Source organism: Dysidea avara, chromosome 4, assembly GCF_963678975.1.
Source record: "Dysidea avara chromosome 4, odDysAvar1.4, whole genome shotgun sequence".
Lineage (NCBI taxonomy): Eukaryota > Metazoa > Porifera > Demospongiae > Dictyoceratida > Dysideidae > Dysidea > Dysidea avara.
The window spans coordinates 6600312-6620188 of record NC_089275.1 but is presented as its reverse complement, the minus strand read 5'-3'; the positions used below and the strand labels follow the sequence as shown (position 1 = coordinate 6620188).

Here is a 19877-nt window from a genome sequence, read left to right as displayed (position 1 = left end):
GTCACTACTGCTGATCCGGATGACCCACTGACCCGGATTAATTAAAGCCGAGACGTGTTTCGGCTAGTCTCGAGCGAGCGAACGAGTCTACATTTTGAGCGTTCGATTCGTGTTGAGTAAATATTGCAACTTCAGCCTAGCTGTATAGGTTGAAGACCAAAAAAAAAAAAAAAGGTCTTCACCTACTGACAGTAGCTACCCCTCACCATAGATACCCTCAGTTTCGTGCTACATACTGCACTTACTAACAAATGGGTGTGGCTGAGCATATGTTGGTAATGCGATAAGTGGGCGTGGCTCACGAAAGAGCTACGCGATAGCGTTTATAGGTTCCACGTCGTCAAACGAACAATTTCGTTTCTCACGTGATCCAATCCGGGTCAGACCCGGATAAATTGTAAACCGGGTCAGACCCAGATGACCCGGAGAAAATGTGACCCAGATGACCCGACCCGGTTTCAACGCTGGTTGTGAACATTTTGTATGATGAGATCAGTGTGAAGGTGATGTAGTCCTGGTAGGAAGAGTAGTTGAGTGTTATAGGTGAAGTATTTGGTGGTATTGAGCAGGTAGTGTTGTAGGTTATGACAATGTAGTGTTATGATAGTGGTGATCATCAAGTGTCACATTGTAGACACTAGCAGTTGTAATGTGAAGTAGTGGTGATAGTAGCAGCAGTGATAGTGATATCATGATAATCTGAGAATATTATATTTTTATTGTACATGCATGCATACGTATAGTTACAGTACGTACGATATAAATATATTGTCATTGTATACTATGTAACTACAAGTTTTTGATTGTGAAGACTGATTTAGGGCATATATACACTATACTCATAATAATTATGGAGCCTGTTTGTATACATATACATAAATACATACATACGTAACATTTTATTATACACACACATAATTATGCACATTATATTGCAAACCATTCAATACCTTTATTTCTTGCTGGATCGTTTTTAAAATACAGTATACTTCAGAATAAATATTATGTGAAACTGATGGTTTCTTCAATATTATTGTGTTGCTAGTTCAGAAGAACTACTCACAAATGAATATACTTCTAATGTGCAATAGTACCTGTATAACAACTTGATTGTTAATCAACAAAGGGTCTATTTTTTACTTTCAAATTTTCTATGCACAATTGTACTGAGTATTGACTGTTTAATGTAAAGCACAAGAGCAAAAGTTGTGTGCACAAATAATTATTAAATTTATTATTGCATTATCTACTTTCAGTTTGTCTTGTTTGCCATTAAATGCTGTTTACATTACATAATGAACTTTGTCTATTCAATTGATCCATATAATTGAAAATGTTGCTATCCCATCTATTACCTAGTGCTTGGCATGTACTGCATGTTTACAATGGATATCATGTGTAGCATATGAAGATGGCCATTCACCACTCTAAGCACATGTAGACTATTTGTTGCTTTTATCTGAGGATAGCTATATGCTTGTGTATGTAGCTCAGTATATCTTTTCTTTTCTAAATAGACAATGAAGTGGATAAGCTGCTGGTTCATATGACTTGTTATTCCAGCTGTAAGGAAATTTTGCTAGTGCATCAATTGTCAATGATACAAGACCAGGATATCAAAATTATTATAATAAGGAATCTACTAAAATTCTTCAACCTGCATTTACCTGGTACCTGCTGTCTAAACTTTGGTGAGCAAGCCATTGAAGACTTGTAGAAAATCGTTTACTGGTCATGAATTGGCTTTGTTTCAGTTTCAGTAGGATCAACATTTAACTAGGTAAATACAACGACCTGGAAAACGAAAAAAGTTGAATTATTGAATGCCTTGAGAAATATTTCGGCAACAACAATAATGTCCAGAGGGGTAGTGCCTGTAGTTATATGCATGATATGAAATCTGGTTAAATTTTGTGTTAAGTCTTATTAAGAATTTTGGTGACTGATTACTTTAATGCTGATCAAGAGAGTAAAGACCAAAAAAAAAAAGGTAACTGCATGCTGAGAATAATTGCCCTCCACTATTAATATCACTGATAAAGTACATAAAAAACCTTATATATACCTACATTGCTGCCGAAGATGAAATTGGTTAAATATCACACATTCACGTGAGCCACCAAGCCACAAGCAACAGAAAATAATAATATAGTTAAACTGTGTTAGGAGTACGTAGCTAGCTACCTTTTAAAGCTAACAATTCACTAGCTGAGATACATTCTATGACTGATATTAGTCGCTATAACTGATGACTGTGATGAGTACCTCTTTCACAGAAAAAGGCACTTGCATAGCTAAGTACCCCCAGAAGTAACTGCAGTGTGTATGGAGAGGCCACTCAGGCCTTTCATATATGTGCTGTGAAACGCAAAACAAACGAAGTATGCTAGATCACGTGATTCCGATGGCTATAGAGACGTTTATAAGCGCCTCTAATACTATGAGGTCACCCGGCATTATTTTGTCCTTCACTCCTATGTACGTAAAGTGTGATTAGTAGGAAACTCAGAATCCCAGAAGACATTGGTGAAGGAACTAGCTATCTGTGTCATAAGTGAGTTACACCGAGGGTGATTATAGCTAGGTTGCAGAATAAGGCATACAGAAAACTCTAAAGGCTCGGACTGAAAAGGGATAATACGTCTGATGTTTGAGATTATATACATGCTTTTTATCTTTTTACAAGCACTTTATTCAGACACTGTCAGATGATGTCCATAATCAGATACAGTGAAACTTGTGGGTACCACTACAAGTTCGTTGACACTCCACCAGATCGTCTTCTCTGTACCATTTGTCATTTTCCCAGTCGAGATCCTTACCTCACTACATATTGTGGATATGTTTTTTGTAAATCTTGTCTGGATGATTTCCAAAGGGTAAATGCTTTAAGAATGGTTTGCCCAGCTTGTCGCCAGGTAGAATTTGTAGCACAAACAAGTTGATAGAGAAGTCAAAGGTCTTCATGTGATGTGTACTAACAAGGAGAGTGGTTGTGAGTGGCAGGGTGAACTGAATGCCATCAACAATCACCTTGGAAACAGTGATGGCTGTCAATTTCAGTATATAAAGTGTCCCAATGAGTGTGGAAAGATGTTACATAGATGGTATTTGGACATCCATGTTAAGACTGAGTGTCCACATCGTATGATTGACTGTCAACACTGCCACATTATAGGAGAACGTGAATTTATCGAGGGAGAACATAAGGAACAGTGTCCCAAGTTTCCCCTGCCCTGTCCCAACAAGTGTGAGTTAGAAAGTGTCCCTCGTGAAGAGATGGAAGCACACAAGAAGGATTGTCCTCTTGAGATGGTCCAGTGTGAGTATCACAATGTGGGGTGTGAGGAGAGGATGATGCGCAAGAGGAAGAGGAATCACGAGGAGGAAAAAATGGAAGAACATTTACTGATGACAAAACTTAAGCTGTCTCAAACTATGCACAAACTTGCAGCCAATGAAATTAAATTATGCTGCACAGAGAATAGAGTCAATAATCTTGAAGTGATGTTGTACCATTTTATAAACTCTACTGAGTCTTCCAATAAGCTCACCAGCTCAGCACAATGGTCTCTTCATTTAAATGCTGTGGCAGTAAGGGATACTGAAGTTAGTCATATATGCCCTGTAATTATGAAAATACCGATTCTATCTGAGAATAAAAAGAGAGTTGTCTGGTGCAGTGACCCTTTCTACTCACACAGCAGTGGATATAAATTGTGTCTCTATGTTTATTTCACCGGTATTGGTCCCGGAAAAGGTACTCACCTATCAGTATCTCTGCGTCTCATGAAGGGTTCACATGATGATGAGCTAACATGGCCACTGAAGGAAAAGTTTGAAGTGAAACTGTTGAACCAGATCAGTGACTGTGAACATTGTTCTGAGACAATGAACTATGATGAGGTTGATGATGATGATGCTACCAATAGAGTCACAGATAGTGTTATGGCTAGCAGTGGTTGTGGATTTTATCAGTTCATTTCAAATGAAAACCTCCACAAGGTCACTCCCACATGTCAATATCTAAAATATGATTTAGTTTTCTTCCAAATTAGCAAAATGTAAATGGATGACAAAGAACTGTGATTATAACCTGCAGTGCATGCAATGTGTGATAGAACCACATTCAAAGTTAAACACAAAGTGTGTGCACCTTTAGTAAAGTGACAATGCTGCTAGTATAATTTCTAGTACTGTAGAGTGTTCTAATTTTTGCATAAATAAAAAAAAACTTGTTCATCTTAAAAATTAATGTCATTACTTGTAAATTGTTACCAAAGTAATTGAAGTATATTGTTGATGAATGGCTACTATATCAGCCTGTGTGTGAATATCATAACAGAAGGGTATATGCCAAGCAGTCCTGCCATTGCAATCAATTGATATTTTTCTGGTAAATACTTTTTTGTAAAGGCTGTGATATAAGTGTGATCACTAGCCAAACTACAGTCAATCAATTGTGCTCCAGTACATAAAACTACATAAACATTTTTGATATTAAATTTATGATAATGTATATATAATCATGCAGTTTGAAGAACACCACATCTCTAGTCTGTACTCTGTAGTAGCTACATATATGGCATTTGCTTCCATTCTAATTCACATTGACCTAATTCATGTCAAACGTTTGTAATCACAACTATCATCAGGAATTTTTGATGACAGTCAAGCATAATTTAATATAGTATAGTATTTAATGAACTGCTGAAATTACAACTTCAGAGGGTCTAACTTTCAAGTGTTTCCCTAGGGAGGCATGCCCCCAGATCCCCTAGATAAGCATGTTTCAAATACTATAGTGTTTTCGTATCACTCTGGAGTTGCCTAGCCTCATGATCATAATTTTAGCACCAGTGCCTTGTAGTTAGGCTCTGGCACCACAAAAAGTATGGATTGGAAACCAGAAGTGGGTGAGGGTGACTGCTCTGTACGGGTGCCTTGATCTGTTTCTGGAACCTCCTCTGTGGATCTGCCGCTGGTAAAGAATTAGATTACCACATTTAATGTTATAACATGTAATTACAGTGTATGCAATTTTGCAATAGACAATTAAGAAATTGTGTATACACTATACAGGTGCATTCCCGTTAGGATTGTTTTGCTGCTTTGGATCTGATCTTTTAATAGATAACTGGGGAACTAATCTATAGCTGTAGCACAGTAGGAGTAGAATATCTTAGTCATTGATGCAAGTTAGAGTGAAGCTGAGGACAGTTGTCAATAGCTAGATATTCTACGACTGCTTTGAATCTTTGATATAACTGGCTTATATCCTAGTGAAAACCTTTTGGGTGCTTTGATGTATATGGCTTTGTATGCAGCTTTATAAGCACATTATATGGCCACTGCATTTTGATTGCCAACCATGCACTAATGTACATTGTACAACCCTAACAAAGAGTACATTTCAGTACAAGACTATCTGTTTTGGAGGCCGTCCTTATAGCACTTTGAATATACATGATTCTGTGACATTGCTGTATATAGATGACTATTCACATGCAGCTACATACTGTAGGTGCTGGATAGAAGCTATTTACACTGACATTGGTGTGGTCTACAAATGTTACGAAATGTATAGAAGTGCTGCCATGTAGACAATAATTATAATTTGTTATGTATGCAATTTACAATATACTTCAAAGAATTTAATGTAACTGTATGGTAGTTATTGGTTAGGCAATTACAGTTCAGTAGGGTGTTAAATTATTGCCTTTGACAAACAGCTAATGTAGCAAATCAATTAAACATTAAATGTGCATATGTACCTATAAGCACTTTACTGTTATTGCTATTAGTGCTTTACAGTGACCAGCACTGCAGGTCTTACTGTAATATTAACCTGTGTAGAATTTTTATGTTTCCACAAAACTGTTATTTTGCGTGGCAGTATATATGACCGTGACAAAAGTTTCGACCCTGAACTGCTTGTTCTCCCTGGTTCAAAATTTCTCCCAAGCATTATTGCAGTGTGCTTACACTTCATGTGGAATTGTTTTAAATCCTTTTACCATCACACTGTTTGAACTATTCACGATAAAGCCTTGCAATCAGTTTACAAGAGCCTTGACAAGGGCATGTACTTATTTCTAAGAGTGATGCTATCTCATAGAAATAGCAACCTGGGAGGGGGTGCCAGCCTCTCTATTTGGCAATGTTATGCTTTTACTTTGTATACATATAATAATTAATTGGTCAGAGGGAGACAAGCATCGCATAAAAACCAACCTCATTTTTTATTTATTTATTTTTATTTATTTATTTTTTATTTATTAAGGCTTTACAGCACAAGTGCTGAAGGTCTGTAGGACACCTGTTCCTACAGCCTGTTTGAAGTTGTTACAGAAAGTGCATTTGAAAAGGTGGAGCCTTTTCAAACACAATTTCTGTAAGGTGGAGCCTTTGAAAAGGTCTCATAGTTAAAAATTCTGCATATTTAATGCTCCAATTTCTCCAGTTTTTAACTATAGATGCTCCAATTTTTAATTATAAAATTCTGAAAAGGTCTCATAGTTAAAAATTCTGTGTATTCATAAGCAAAGTGACAGTACACCGGAAATTAAAATAAAACAATTATTATAGTGATCAGAATACTCTAATAGAGCAGTCAGTTACTCCAATAGAAGTGTCAATGTGTGAAATTAGTAGAACTGTCAATGTATGAAATTGGCTCAGAAATGAAGTCACTCATCTCAGACCCTAAATGATCTCATGCCCTACCCCCTCTAAAAAGAGAATGAGTTATGTACGGAGATCAGACTAGCTGGGCCCCTGAGTAATTGATCTTTTCACACCATCCCACATGTACTGATCTAGTTAGCTATATAGTGCAGTTGCTGGTCACAATCAGGGCTATATAGCTAATGTGATTCAGCTATCCAGCACTTGACAGTCAGAATTAGGAGTGGTGGCAAGGACAATCCATCTAGCCTGAAAGTAAGCTTGCTAGCTGAAATCACTATAATTGATTCAGTTCCATTTTTCTGTAGGTTCAAAACTTTAGACAAGGGTCCTAATAATCTATATGGCAGTCCAAATTAGTGTTGGAATTGTAAGGCATTGTCATTAAGTAATAGTTACAGATATTGTAGTGTTGTAAAAATGAAAGTTAAGGACTAGTTTATCAAACCATACGCTCTCATAGTGTATAATATAACATCAGATCCTTTAGCTGTTCAATGAAGTTCACTTTTCCCATGATTGCATGGATAGCTATCCACACCAAGACACTACAAATATATACCACAGCCATGGATGCCACTGATTTACTCTGGCTGCTTTTCACAAGTGGATTTCTAGAAACGTGTGCCAGCCACTGGAATTGCTCTGGAACCTAGAAATACCACTGACCAGCTGAAACATGAGGCTAGAGACATTGGACAGTTGGCTCTGACATCTTACTTATATTTCTTTCAATTTCAGTGGCACAAGTGATCTTGAGAGCACAATATTAAGACTGGAGTCACCACCATATGACCTACTCAGCCGTTTTCTGCTCATAATTATACCAAAGACTCCCACCACCACCACCCATGGTGATGTGTGCTTGTACTACAGATATTGTCTTGAATAAAGGTGCTCAAAATCATGGTTGTAGCTATCAGTAGCTAGGTTGCTATGGATTAAATAAGTCATGGCACCTATAACTTTCCTTACTGATGTGCTTTTATTGCAAAAATGTCAAATAACTTCTATGCATTAAATTTTGTAGTTGCTGCAGAAAACCAAAGCTTCATTATTTACTCTTATTGATAAAATTAAAATATCTTTACATGGTTAAGGAATATAATGTAACTGTGTATGTAATATAATAATAAATATAATGACTTACATGGTACAAGCTGAGTAGAAATACATGTATGTATGCTCTCAAATGCACAATAAAGCTGTGACGTATCTTACAGCAAAGTCTTTCTCTCCATAAAATATCTAACCTGTAATAAGAAAGTTGTTTAGTAGTATCATACAAGACCACTGCATTTATGTAATCACTTCCCCCTCTCCTTATTGTGTTAGCATACTAGAATTAGCTCTGGTGTGTATGATTCTAAAAATTAATATATATGCTCTGCAATTCTCAATCGTATTCTATTAGGCTGGTTTTCTAAACTGAGACTTTCATCTGTCCATCTACTTTCCTTTACTTATTTACGTCAGGTAGATTTGGGAGAAATCTATTAGAATTTTAAGGCTTTAAAATTGATGCTTTAAAAAATGGATTCACCCAGAATTGATTATAATAGTATAGCTCGGAATGTTTGGGACTATATAGATTTCCCCTGCTGAAATATAGTCTCTATATATAAATGCAGTCATGGTCATCTGTTATATGAGATGTACTGTGCATAGAATCCACTCTTATTTCCCTGTGTTCCTTGGCTATTGCAATGCTGTTCTGGAATTAGGCCTGAGCCTATTATGCTAAAAAATTTACCTATTATTCTTTCCAGAATTTCCCAAAAAATCCCCCTATTATTCTTTTTGTTATTCTTGTATCCAGCCTATTATTCCATAATTAATCTCATTCAGTATATATATGTGGCTAGTCACTTAGTTTTCAAGATGCTGCTATAAGTAGTTGTGTTTGAATTATTAATAGCCATATATGAAGCATTCCACCTTACACATCATTTTTCTAGCCCATGATAGTTACAGCAGACTTAGAATAGCTACCTACAGCAATAATTCAAGTGTATTTAATTATTAGTGTATTATAATGTGTTGTATCTACTGTACTAAGTTAGGTAGATAATAATGCTCAAAGACTTGAAGAAGATACACCGGTATAAGATGTACAAGTTTCAGAATTGCAGATAATTGTGCAGTTAAATCCCTGATGCTGGCTGCAGATTGGTAACATGGAACGATCTGACTGCTCTATTAGAGTATTTGAGCGTTCTATTAGAGTATATCAATCTTTTAGAGGCTTTCATGTACTTTTCAGCCAGCACTCCTGTCAGCTTTATATCATTTGTAGTAGTTTAACTCTTTCTTCTAGGTAATCAAGAAGAGACACGTCTGCTAATTCCACCGATTATTCCCGTGGTCGTCCGATTATTCTAAAATTATGCCTGTTAGTGTAACCATCTTATAATTCCTGAATTATTCTCACTAAATTGGTGACCTATTATTCTCAAGATTATGCCGGCATAATAGGCGCAGGCCTATCTGGAATTGTGCAAATGAACTAACAGTAATTTCTTAGGCAGCCAGTACTTTGTTTATATACCTATTTTATCAAGACTCATGGTAGTGAGTAGTGCAGTCTAGAAAGTAAAAGTGCACATCTCATAAAATAAATGTAACCGGATTTGCAAAATGATCTTCCACACACATCTAATTTACCAACTTTGACAACTCATAACTACAGATGGAAAAGGCTATAGACTTGAAATTTGATCAGTAGTGAACACCAACATAGCTTAGTGGATGGAAAATTTCTCAGGTTAATGTGTTTCTTGAGCATTGAGTTATGGTCTTCTTCCAAATTCATAGAATTGGACTTCAAAGAATTGGATGTGTGGAAGACCCCTTTCACAAATCTGATCACCAATGTGAGGCACTACAACAGTGAGTCAATAGTTTTGTAATCCTCACCACAATTCATGTGATGTCACTTAGGCTCATAGACATGATACAAGCTTTCAACACAATATTAGACACAAACAGTATTTGTACACATCAATGCTACTGTAAGTCATTGACCTATAGTTTGAAGCAAATCAGTCCTGAAAAAGCAGCATCTGTTACACACGCCCAGCCAGTTAGCCATCGTTTATATCTTCCCTAAATTTAGATTGTGCATGAAGCCATATGATTATGCTTTCTTAATTTTTTGGCCTCTTAATGTTTCTATCAACTTTTTACTACAATCATTGTTTCATTTATACTGGACACTGCTGCTATCAGGCATTTTGTCAGATCCTGGCAATTTGAAATTCTTTAACAAATAATTTGCTTTGAACAAGACTACCTAAATACAATCAGCATCATCATTATGAATTATGAATATACTTCAAAAGTTTCAAAGAATATAATGTTTGAAAGGTATAATGATTCGTTATAATTATGTGCATGAATTTACACTGTGAAAATATAATGTTCCATGATATTTCTATACTAAGACTTAAATGAAACTTTCAGGAAAAGTATATAATGCTTTTCACAAAAAATTCTTGAATATAATTTGGCACACTCCTTTGTAAAAATTAACAAAATGTAAATAAATTCTTTACACAGTTCCATTTAAATTTCCTTCAATCCAGGAATTTTGTACATTCCCGACACTGGAAATCTTGTCATAATTTGATTTGCACAAAACCCCAGGAAATGCATCTTTTTGCACACTATTATTAGGTTACTGGATATCATCAAACTAGAGTTGGTGAGAGATAATTGACATGTGTTCCAGTACAAGTTATAGTATTGTTACTAATGCAGGTTTTCAGAGCAAAGGTGGTGGTCTGATGGAAAGGAAGATTTTATTGGTCCTGCAGACACTACAACAGATCAATATACTCTAATAGAGCAGTCAACCACCATAAGAATTTTCAGAAGAGTTACTACAAATTTTTCTGCATAAATGGCTACCCAGTGACACAAGCTTACACAAAGCTAATAAAATTTTGGGGGCACTTCCAAGAGTGACAAATCCCATCAAACTGGTCTGCCCTACTGTGTAACTTTCTTTGCCGAGCTTGTCCTCCTATAGCTATTTTTCATTCACGTTTACTTTGCTCCACCAAGAGGCTCAAACTTTGGGAGGAAGATTATAAGTTAACTTAACTTCCCACTGATTATGATCTGTTTCAGCCACTCAGTTAAATAGAGCAAACATATCTACTGTACTACATATGAGCATAAAGGAGCAAAAAACTGAATCGTCTTTAATGTTGCGGGTGCATTATTGCAGCAGTAAGATCTTTACCAGTTGGTCATGTGGCTGCCAACAATGGCTACACAAGCTGTACCTTGAAGCAACAGAATCTAAATTACATACCCATAATGCAAATTTATATCAATGCATTTGATTTAAAAATAGTAAATTAATCCTCCGCGCAAACACAGCTTGATTGTAAAATAGGTGGGAAAAGTAACTGACAACTGAAAGAGCTGATATCTGGAGCAGTCAAGAATGAATATTAGTACAACTATGTAACATTAATTTTATTTGAGCTTTAATCATTGACTCATGTTCTACATGCTCTTCAAAGGAAAAATAAGGACTGAATGCAGCAAGACAGAATGTAGAGCATAAGAGTCAACGATAATATGCTTTGATTATTGCATATACATAGTTACTTGTATTCTTGCTGCTCCAGATATATGTCAGCATCAGTGTTATCTCAGCAATAATTGTTACATACCGTAGAGTCTGGTTGTTAAGTGCATACGCTTAATAAATGTTTGACGAAAAAATTTGAAATTAACATATACTTGTTAAGCGCATGCGCCTAATAAACATTTTATGATGGATTTGTTCCTCTTGTGGTGGTATGGTTTGCAGTTGCTTCGCATTTTGACTCAGTTTGTGTTCAAATCCTTCGTGAATAGCATGAATTTATAGTTTAGATGACACCGTTACTTTAGTGGAAGGTACGCTATTATAGGGTCCGCAACACGAAAAATCGACATCCTCCAATCAACTACCTAACTATTGTCCTGTGTTAGGCTAAGTGTAACTTAAATAACACCAGCGTGGCAGCCAAGTTTGTCACTTTCTTCTGGTAGAAAACGATACAAATGTCTTAAAATCACGTGATTTTTCGTTGCAGCAGTTCGTGGGGTTCTTCGTATGTCACGATATTCACTCTCAACATTGTTCAAGTAGTCTATCATCAACTCAAAGTATTGGTGGTTTGATTTTATTGGTCAGTTTCTGGTGGCAGCACGATCTGTGCAGCTTTTTGGCGACAGACAAAATGTTTCTTCCTCTGGAGCACAGGATAAGCAGAACAGCAACTGCGCCGTGAGTCAGCAATGACCAGTACTAGGTGAAGTACCTGCATGCGGAGTATGGTTATAATTGAAGCTTGTTAGCCATCTGGCTGAGCCATCTATATGCTGAAATTCGGCCAAAATGAAGCGATTTTTACAAATAAATACCAGAATGGTTGATACATCAATGAGACAGTCTCCAACAGCAAGGATACGAAGCTTATAAACACCTAACAATACAGCTATCTCGCCCAGTAAACGCATAGAGCAATCCAATGCATGAAATAAGCACTCACGTGATCGATAATCAAATCTCGAAAAATACAACCATGATCTATTCCAATGATATTAAAATCACTTGGAATCAAGTGACAATCAGTTTGTGTGCATTAGGTTCAGCATCTCGATTAGCCCAGCAGTCTGAGACTCTCCCTATGATGCCATCACAGCATAAAACACACCTGCGTTGGCCCAGACCACACCTGAGTGAGCATTTAACACAAATATTTACAAAAGGAGCACACTGCATGGTTCCTATTCAGAAATCAAAGCGATTTCATGGATATTTCAGCGATTTGAATTTCGATCACGTGAGTGCCTATTTCATGCATTAGATTACTCTATGCGTTTACTGGGCGAGATAGCCGTATTGTTATGTGTTTATAAGCTTCGTATCCTTGCTGTTGGAGACTGTCTCATTGATGTATCAACCATTCTGGTATTTATTTGTAAAAATCGTTTCATTTTGGCCGAATTTCAGTATATAGATGGCTCAGCCAGATGGCTAACAAGCTTCAATTATAACCATACTCCGCATGCAGGTACTTTACCTAGTACTGGTCATTGCTGACCCACGGCGCAGTTGCTGCTCTGCTTGTCCTGTGCTCCAGAGGAAGAAACATTTTGCCTGTCGCCAAAAAGCCGCACAGATCGTGCTGCCACCAGAAACTGACCAATATAATCAAACCACCAATACTTTGAGTTGATGATAGACTACTTGAACAATGTTGAGAGTGAATATTGTGGCATACGAAGAACCCTACGAACTGCTGCAACGAAAAATCACGTGATTTTAAGACATTTGTACCGTTTTCTACCAGAAGAAAGTGACAAACTTGGCTGCCACGCTGGTGTTATTTAAGTTACACTTAGCCTAACACATGACAATAGTTAGTTAGTTGATTTGAGGATATCGATTTTTCGTGTTGCGGACCCTAGCTATTAGGCCATATCGATGGCCACACCTCCATATATCGCACTAAATTTCGTGCCTTGCACTGTTAGCGAACCCTTAGCGTTTCTTCTCTTGTACAGCTGCAACTAGCGCTGGATTTTCGTGTTCATCCATACATGCGCTTATCAACCATGGTTAAGTACCAGAACCGAGTGTGCGCTTAACAAACAATATGCGCTTAATAAATACATGCGCTTAACAACCAGACTCTACGGTATACACTGTTAACAATTCTGTACCACAGTAATATCATGGAATATCCAGTGTATAAAAAAAAATTAGTCTGTGGTTACACAAAAGCATACATTTTGTCAGTGATGCTGAAGCATTAAAGTACTGCATACGGTGGAACCCCTCTTAAAAGACACCCCTGAATTGAGGACAGCCTCTAAATAAAGGACAGATGTCTAGGTCCCTGCAAATCAATAGTACCAGTGCTTTATGAACCCCTGAATAAAGGACACCTCTTTATGAAGGACACAAATAAATTCCCCCGTCCTAGAGGAGTTCCACTGTAAATATTATAATTCAGTTTATCACAATTCATGCAAGTACAGCTAGAGATGGCCGTATTTCATTTTGAAGAACAATATGTTATTGAGAAAGATACCTCATTATCACTATATACATTATAATATTTTATATACTGTATGTATATTATATAGTTATACAATGGGCATGAGTGCTCTGCCTGAAATAAACGCACAAGCCTGAGGGCCATTAGGCCCGAAGGTGAGTGCATTTATGCTGGCTGAGCACGAGTGCACATTGTATAACTGCTATGTACCACTCACTGGGAGAGTCTCAAAGGCAGCTGCACCTCTTATAAAGGCCAGGTTTCTTTGTGTGGGTGCATGACCAAGCTGAAATTTGCAGTGACGTTCCCTCTATAGTACCACAGCGACCTGAGATATCGTGTTGATCAAAGCTAGTATGCTATGGGCCATAGCATGGCATTAACCTGAATTCACTGTTTGGCTCTTGATCGTCGATGGTGCTCAGCATATCATGTGATCAACTCGATTGCTTGTGATTGTTTTCTTGAAGAAAAGCAGCTAAAAATGGTCAAAGTAAACAAAACCTAACTACTGAACCACTACTAGTCTAATTCTTACCATTTACACTGGCTAAACTCGAATCTAGTGGCAAGACAAAAACTGGCTGCCATAATTGAATGTAACAGTGAGGAGTATTTAGAATAATAATTTTATTGACTCATTGTCAAAGATGGACTATGGTCTAATCTAGGCTCGGATGGCATCAAGTTATTGTGTTATGGGGTCTGGTACTTACCAGATTACCTTTAGTGCAATTGTACACTTAACTCACTTTTATTGTTGTACAACCACACCTGTAGCATTGCTAATAATTGAATTGAATTGAATTAGTAGCCTAAGGGATTATAAGTATGTACTGTAGACTAGAATTTTGGCTACTGCGTAGGCTTTTTCAATCACCATTAGCTGCTAGGTTGACCTTTGATCTGTGACGTTATGGACCCACAATCAACTTTTACATGTTAGGCTATAAAAGAATTCAAGTGAATTATGAAGCGTCTTCCCACCTATTAGGTGAGGTGTTGTAATGGTCTCGACTGCTAGCACTTGTGCAATGCTGCACAAAACCGCAGCCAGTGCAATATCTGTATATTGCACTGCAGTCAGTGTATTATAACTGATAATGCACTCATTGCAGTCTGCAAAACCACAATCAGTGCATTATAAGTTATAATGCACTTGCTGCAGTCTGCCATATACAAATTATGGCACTGGCGGCACCTTTGACTGCCCATGCAGAGTGGTACATAAAGTGCTATCCCCCACTAGGTACCTGAAGGGTAGGCCTGTAAATACAGGGAGTCAGAAACATGTATCTAAATCTGTGAAGAATGCAGAACAATATCCCAGACCCAGTGATGACTTGATCCTCTGCTACATGCAATCTAGGCAATTTGTACTCACTAAAAGATGGGTACATTATATTTTACACTTACAGTGGAACCTCTCTTATCCAGGTGGTCTGGTACATACTATTGTCTATATCTCAGAAATATCCTAACTAAGAATAATAACATGCTATTATGCTAAAGTGACTAACTTAAATACAAGTAGTGTTGGTGCTGCAATCAGTTAGTGCTATGCAGTTTAGTGGGCAGAGGGGGAAGTCACTACAGAGCATTCATTGTCGGGTAAGTAGAATTCGAGGAAAATGGAAACAGGGCGGGAACAGAAAATGGAAACGGCAACTACTCACGGAAAATGCCTGATAAAGGTCATCAAGCAATAACACAGGCTGGACAGGTTGAACTTTGCAGCACAGTGTTTCTTTGCAGTATTGTCTGGATCCTTTTGCTACAATGGTTGAAACACTCTAATAGAGCAGTCACCTGCACTGAATACTCTAATAGAGCAGTCAAGAATTTTTGTTAACTATCCTACCAGGGACCCACGTTAATGTCCTGTGAATTAATGGACTGTAGCTGTCATAGATTTGTAGACTAGCTAAGTCATCAATATTGAAAGTTAGCTATTTCTTTGAAACCTGGCATAAACATTTTAAAATGTTAAACATTTAACTTTTTTCAATTGTTATTTTGACTTGAAATTAATACTGAACAAAACTGAGATTCACAAAGTATCTTAGTTAACTACTGCTTCCAGATAAGAAGTCATATGGTGGGAGTTAAGTTATGTATGCAGCACTGGTATGCTTGTTGAGTCCCCATGCATGACTGCTTAGTCTCTTCATTGGAGCCATGCACCTATACACATACTCCAGTTACCACATACCCATCATGTGACTTGTTCCTGAGGTTGCAGGTACAACTTCCCACATCTATATGCAGGTACTGTCAGTTAATTAGGATCCTTTGTAAGGTTTCAAGGGAGTAGCTAACTTTTAATGTTGATGACTTAGCTAGTCTGTATACCTAATCTGTGATGGCTATAGTCCATCACAGGCCATCTATGTGGGTCCCTGGTGCAATAATTACCAAAACAATCTTGACTGCTCTATTAGAGTGTTTCACTCATTTTAGCAAAAGGATCCATACAATGCTGCAAAAAGAAACAATGTGTTGCAAAATCCAACCTGTTCAGCATGATGACACTTGATGACCTTTATCAGGTATTTTCCATGAGTTATTCCCATTTCTGCTTTCCGTCCCGTTCCCGTTTTCCTCGAATTATACTTACCCTCCCCTGGGCTGTAAAAATGCATTATCACCAGTGGTAGTTATTATTGGTAGAATAAAAAAAGCCACCAAACAGGTAAACAATAACCTTTTGGCTCCCTCCTTGTGCTTTCATCTAAACCAAACTGCATTATGATCATAAACTACACACCACATGACCAATATGGGCTGTCTGGACAATGGAGGTACCCAGATCTTAGAGGTCCAGATAAGGGACATTCCACTGTACAATCATGCCCTGCATTGATGGTAAAAGTTTTCTAAGGTTCAAATAAAAATAATAACTGTACTACAAAGTAAGGTTGAAGTATCCCAGTATAATAATTATAGTGATGAAACTTTTATAAAGCGAGTGATACTTTCACACATATAGGTCTACTGCACTGTAAAAGTGACAGCATGACAGCATGAGGTAGCTTCATACATGGCCACCACTAAAACACCAAAAATTTAATTACTACATTAAAATTGGTATTTCAGTACATATTTTAGAGAAACACATCAGTATCTAAAAATACCTTTGTTAACTTTTTGTACCTAAAATACCTCTCAATCCTGAACTAATGTTTTTATTAAAAACTCAGATTTCCTGTCAGGATTATTATACAGATGAATTGACACAATATACATATGCAGCAACACTATAGAACACAGACACATAAAATTCTCTAAAAAAATATTTACCTATATTGCCTGACTATCAGCTAGATCATCAGCAATGTGTTTATAACCTTTTGAAACTGTTGTGTCATTGTCCAAACTTGTACTGTTGATCACACTAAATTCTACTGCACAGCTACTTCCAGGCTTATTAGTCAACTTCGTCATTAAAACTACATAAAGTAATTGGAATTATGATAAGAATTTAATCTCATGATTCTCAGTATATAATTATACAGTAGGTAAGACTTCAGTGGATAAACAACCTGAAGGAATAATGCTATAATCACTGAAGCAGAGCTGAGATCTTTTGATGGCAAAAATTTGTTGAACTAAAAAATGAATTCCTAGAGTTCAGCTCAATTAATAATACACCTTTCAGCTTTTTTTTATTAAGGCTTTGCAGCACAAGTAGTGCTGAAGGTCTTTAGGACATCTGGTTCTACAGCCTGTTTAAATTTGTTACAGAAAGTATGTTTGAAAGGTAGGCTTAAGTCTATTATGCTCCAAAATCTTCCTATTATTCTTTCTGGCACTTCTTTTTATTATTCACCTATTATGCTCAAATTTATTCCTAAGTCTACCTATTATTCTCAAATTATTCCCAAATATGTGTGTCAAATTAGTATTTTTGTTAGGGTTTTTAAACAAGTGATTGCTCTATTAGAATTATGGACTAGAAGTTGACTGTTCTATTAGAATAAGTGACTGCTCTATTAGAGTATCTCGATCGTTTTCACCGTTTTTATGCTTGCACTGTTTTGGTAGTAAATCTAAAAGATTTTTACACTACACCACAACAAAAACTTATAATTTTGTACCCATTATTCTTAGAATTCATCCGATTATTCCGGAATATTCCCCAATGCTTTTCAGTACCTATTATTCCCGAAATTATGCCGGAATAATAGACGCATGCCTATTGAAAGGTGGAGAAGAAGACAAAATCCATGACTGGACCTGGGAAGCCTCGAACCTGCAGCCAGATTAACGCTCGAATGCTTACAGGAGTCTGCCAGGTGGTCAGCATATTTTCCCCTTGTTAGATTCTATCCATAGGAACTCTAGAGAGTGACTTATTATCTCAAAGTACCACATGTGGATTTATTTATAGCTGTTAGTGCAGTGATAACAAAGCAACATGCAATGTGAACAATGGAACCCACCTCTTAGTGTAACATTACAGGAATTAATTTCATAATTATAAATAGTGCCAGAGTGTGGCCTCTCTGTATCGGTTACACCACACATGGATAGCTATATGCTTAAGAAACCTTGTTTTCTGCCAATCAGATTTAATTTGTTGAAATGTTTAATGTGTTTTAAAAGGCAGGAAGATTATTGTGCCTGTTAAATGTGACTAGTTTTGCAAACAGGGGACCAACTTTAACAATTCATAACTTCAGATTACAAAATGCTATTTACTTGAAATTCGGTCAGCAGCGAAAACCAACATGGTAGAATGGATGGAGAAAATTTCAGGTTTTTATGTTCCTTGGACACTAAGGTATGTTATCCCAAGTTCATACAATAGGATGTGTGGAAGGATGTGTGGAAGACGCAAATCTGGTCACTATTATATGCATTGTTTAAGAAGAACAGCTGTTGTTATGCACATGGTTTATCATTTACTAACTATCCCTTGGTCATTAATTTCTACTTATTTTCTTAACTGTGCACCTAGTATTGTTAGAAACAGCACAACCTGAACGTATGTGAATGGTGTATACATGTGTATATTGCAGTAGTAGATGGATTTTGTAATTCATTCATAAATTAATAATACTCTAATACAACAGTAAGGTACTCTAAAAGACCAGTCATTAAATTATTAAAATTAGTACTAAAATGGAAAACAAAAATTACTTGAAGTAGTGACTCCTTTAAATGTAATCTCTTGTTTACAATTAATGTGATGTGCTTATATTATCATAATGAACTGTTTCTGAATCAGTTGATTGTGCATACATGTATACTTGTACTGTATTTACTCGGTAAAATGCTGCGGCCTAGTGTCAAAAACCACTGCGAGTACTATTCAAGGGTGGCAAAGGCAGTGTTTATAGCATAAAAACAACTCTTAAAGTGCTGCAACTATTCTGTATATCAAACAACAGCTGTTGTTATAAGAGCATGTACTTATTTGTATTAGCACGATGTGCACCAAAGTAGATGAAAGGTATGGCCTCCAATCGCACAGTGTAGATGACTAGTGCTCTTTCCTTACTGCAAATAGAACTGAATAACACTGCAGGATAGCCTACTTCACCTTTCTAACCCAAGGACAAGCAGATAACTATTGAGAACTAAGGATTCAAAATATAGCCACGGTACTAATTGAAGGACAGAATTTATGCACTATCTCTTAAAGGCACAGTCATGCAGCCGCTATTCAAATGTCAGACTATTAAAGGAGTGGCATTTAACCAAAGAAATACAATATAATATACTGCACCAAAACTTGAAACTATACTATATACATACAGTAAATACCTTTCTTAGTTCTTCCTCTACTACTAGTACGTATACTGCTTTCACCTGCAATCTAAAGTATGAATAGCTATAGTTAATATACTAGCTACTATCCACAACATTTGCAGGGCAGACAGAGTATCTAAAGACATGCAAATGCATACAGCTATATATTTCTGTTATAATGTGTACATAGGCTACACAGCTATAGTATGATACTTGATTATAGCTAGCTATATAAGTGGATTAGGGAATATTGCCTAATAAAACTATTCTTATATACTCTGTAATAACTTACCATGTTAGTGGAATACTTGGATCCCTTTCCAAAATATGACTTCATTTTATTTTTAATCTGTACAAATGCTAGTATAT

The 19877-nt window shown here is 36.7% G+C and overlaps 1 protein-coding gene and 1 long non-coding RNA gene across 2 annotated transcripts; one reads left to right on the top strand and one right to left on the bottom strand.

The window, feature by feature from the left end:
* The first annotated feature begins 2970 nt into the window (after positions 1-2970).
* LOC136253487 (TNF receptor-associated factor 4-like) lies at positions 2971-4285 on the top strand. The gene has a single exon (XM_066046161.1). It carries the CDS (start codon positions 2971-2973, stop codon positions 4066-4068), a length of 1098 nt encoding a protein of 365 aa, XP_065902233.1. The 3' UTR covers positions 4069-4285.
* Positions 4286-7754: 3469 nt separating this feature from the next.
* Positions 7755-19864, bottom strand: LOC136253349 (uncharacterized). Its single transcript, XR_010700086.1, has 4 exons — positions 19801-19864; positions 19524-19575; positions 17055-17203; positions 7755-7940 (listed from the first exon to the last, which is right to left on the bottom strand). It is a non-coding gene; the product is annotated as an uncharacterized lncRNA (long non-coding RNA).
* Positions 19865-19877: the final 13 nt, after the last annotated feature.

What these genes read in the sequence shown, in the direction of transcription:
- LOC136253487 (XM_066046161.1), top strand. Translation starts at nt 2,971, where the DNA reads ATGTGTACTAACAAGGAGAGTGGTTGTGAGTGGCAGGGTGAACTGAAT.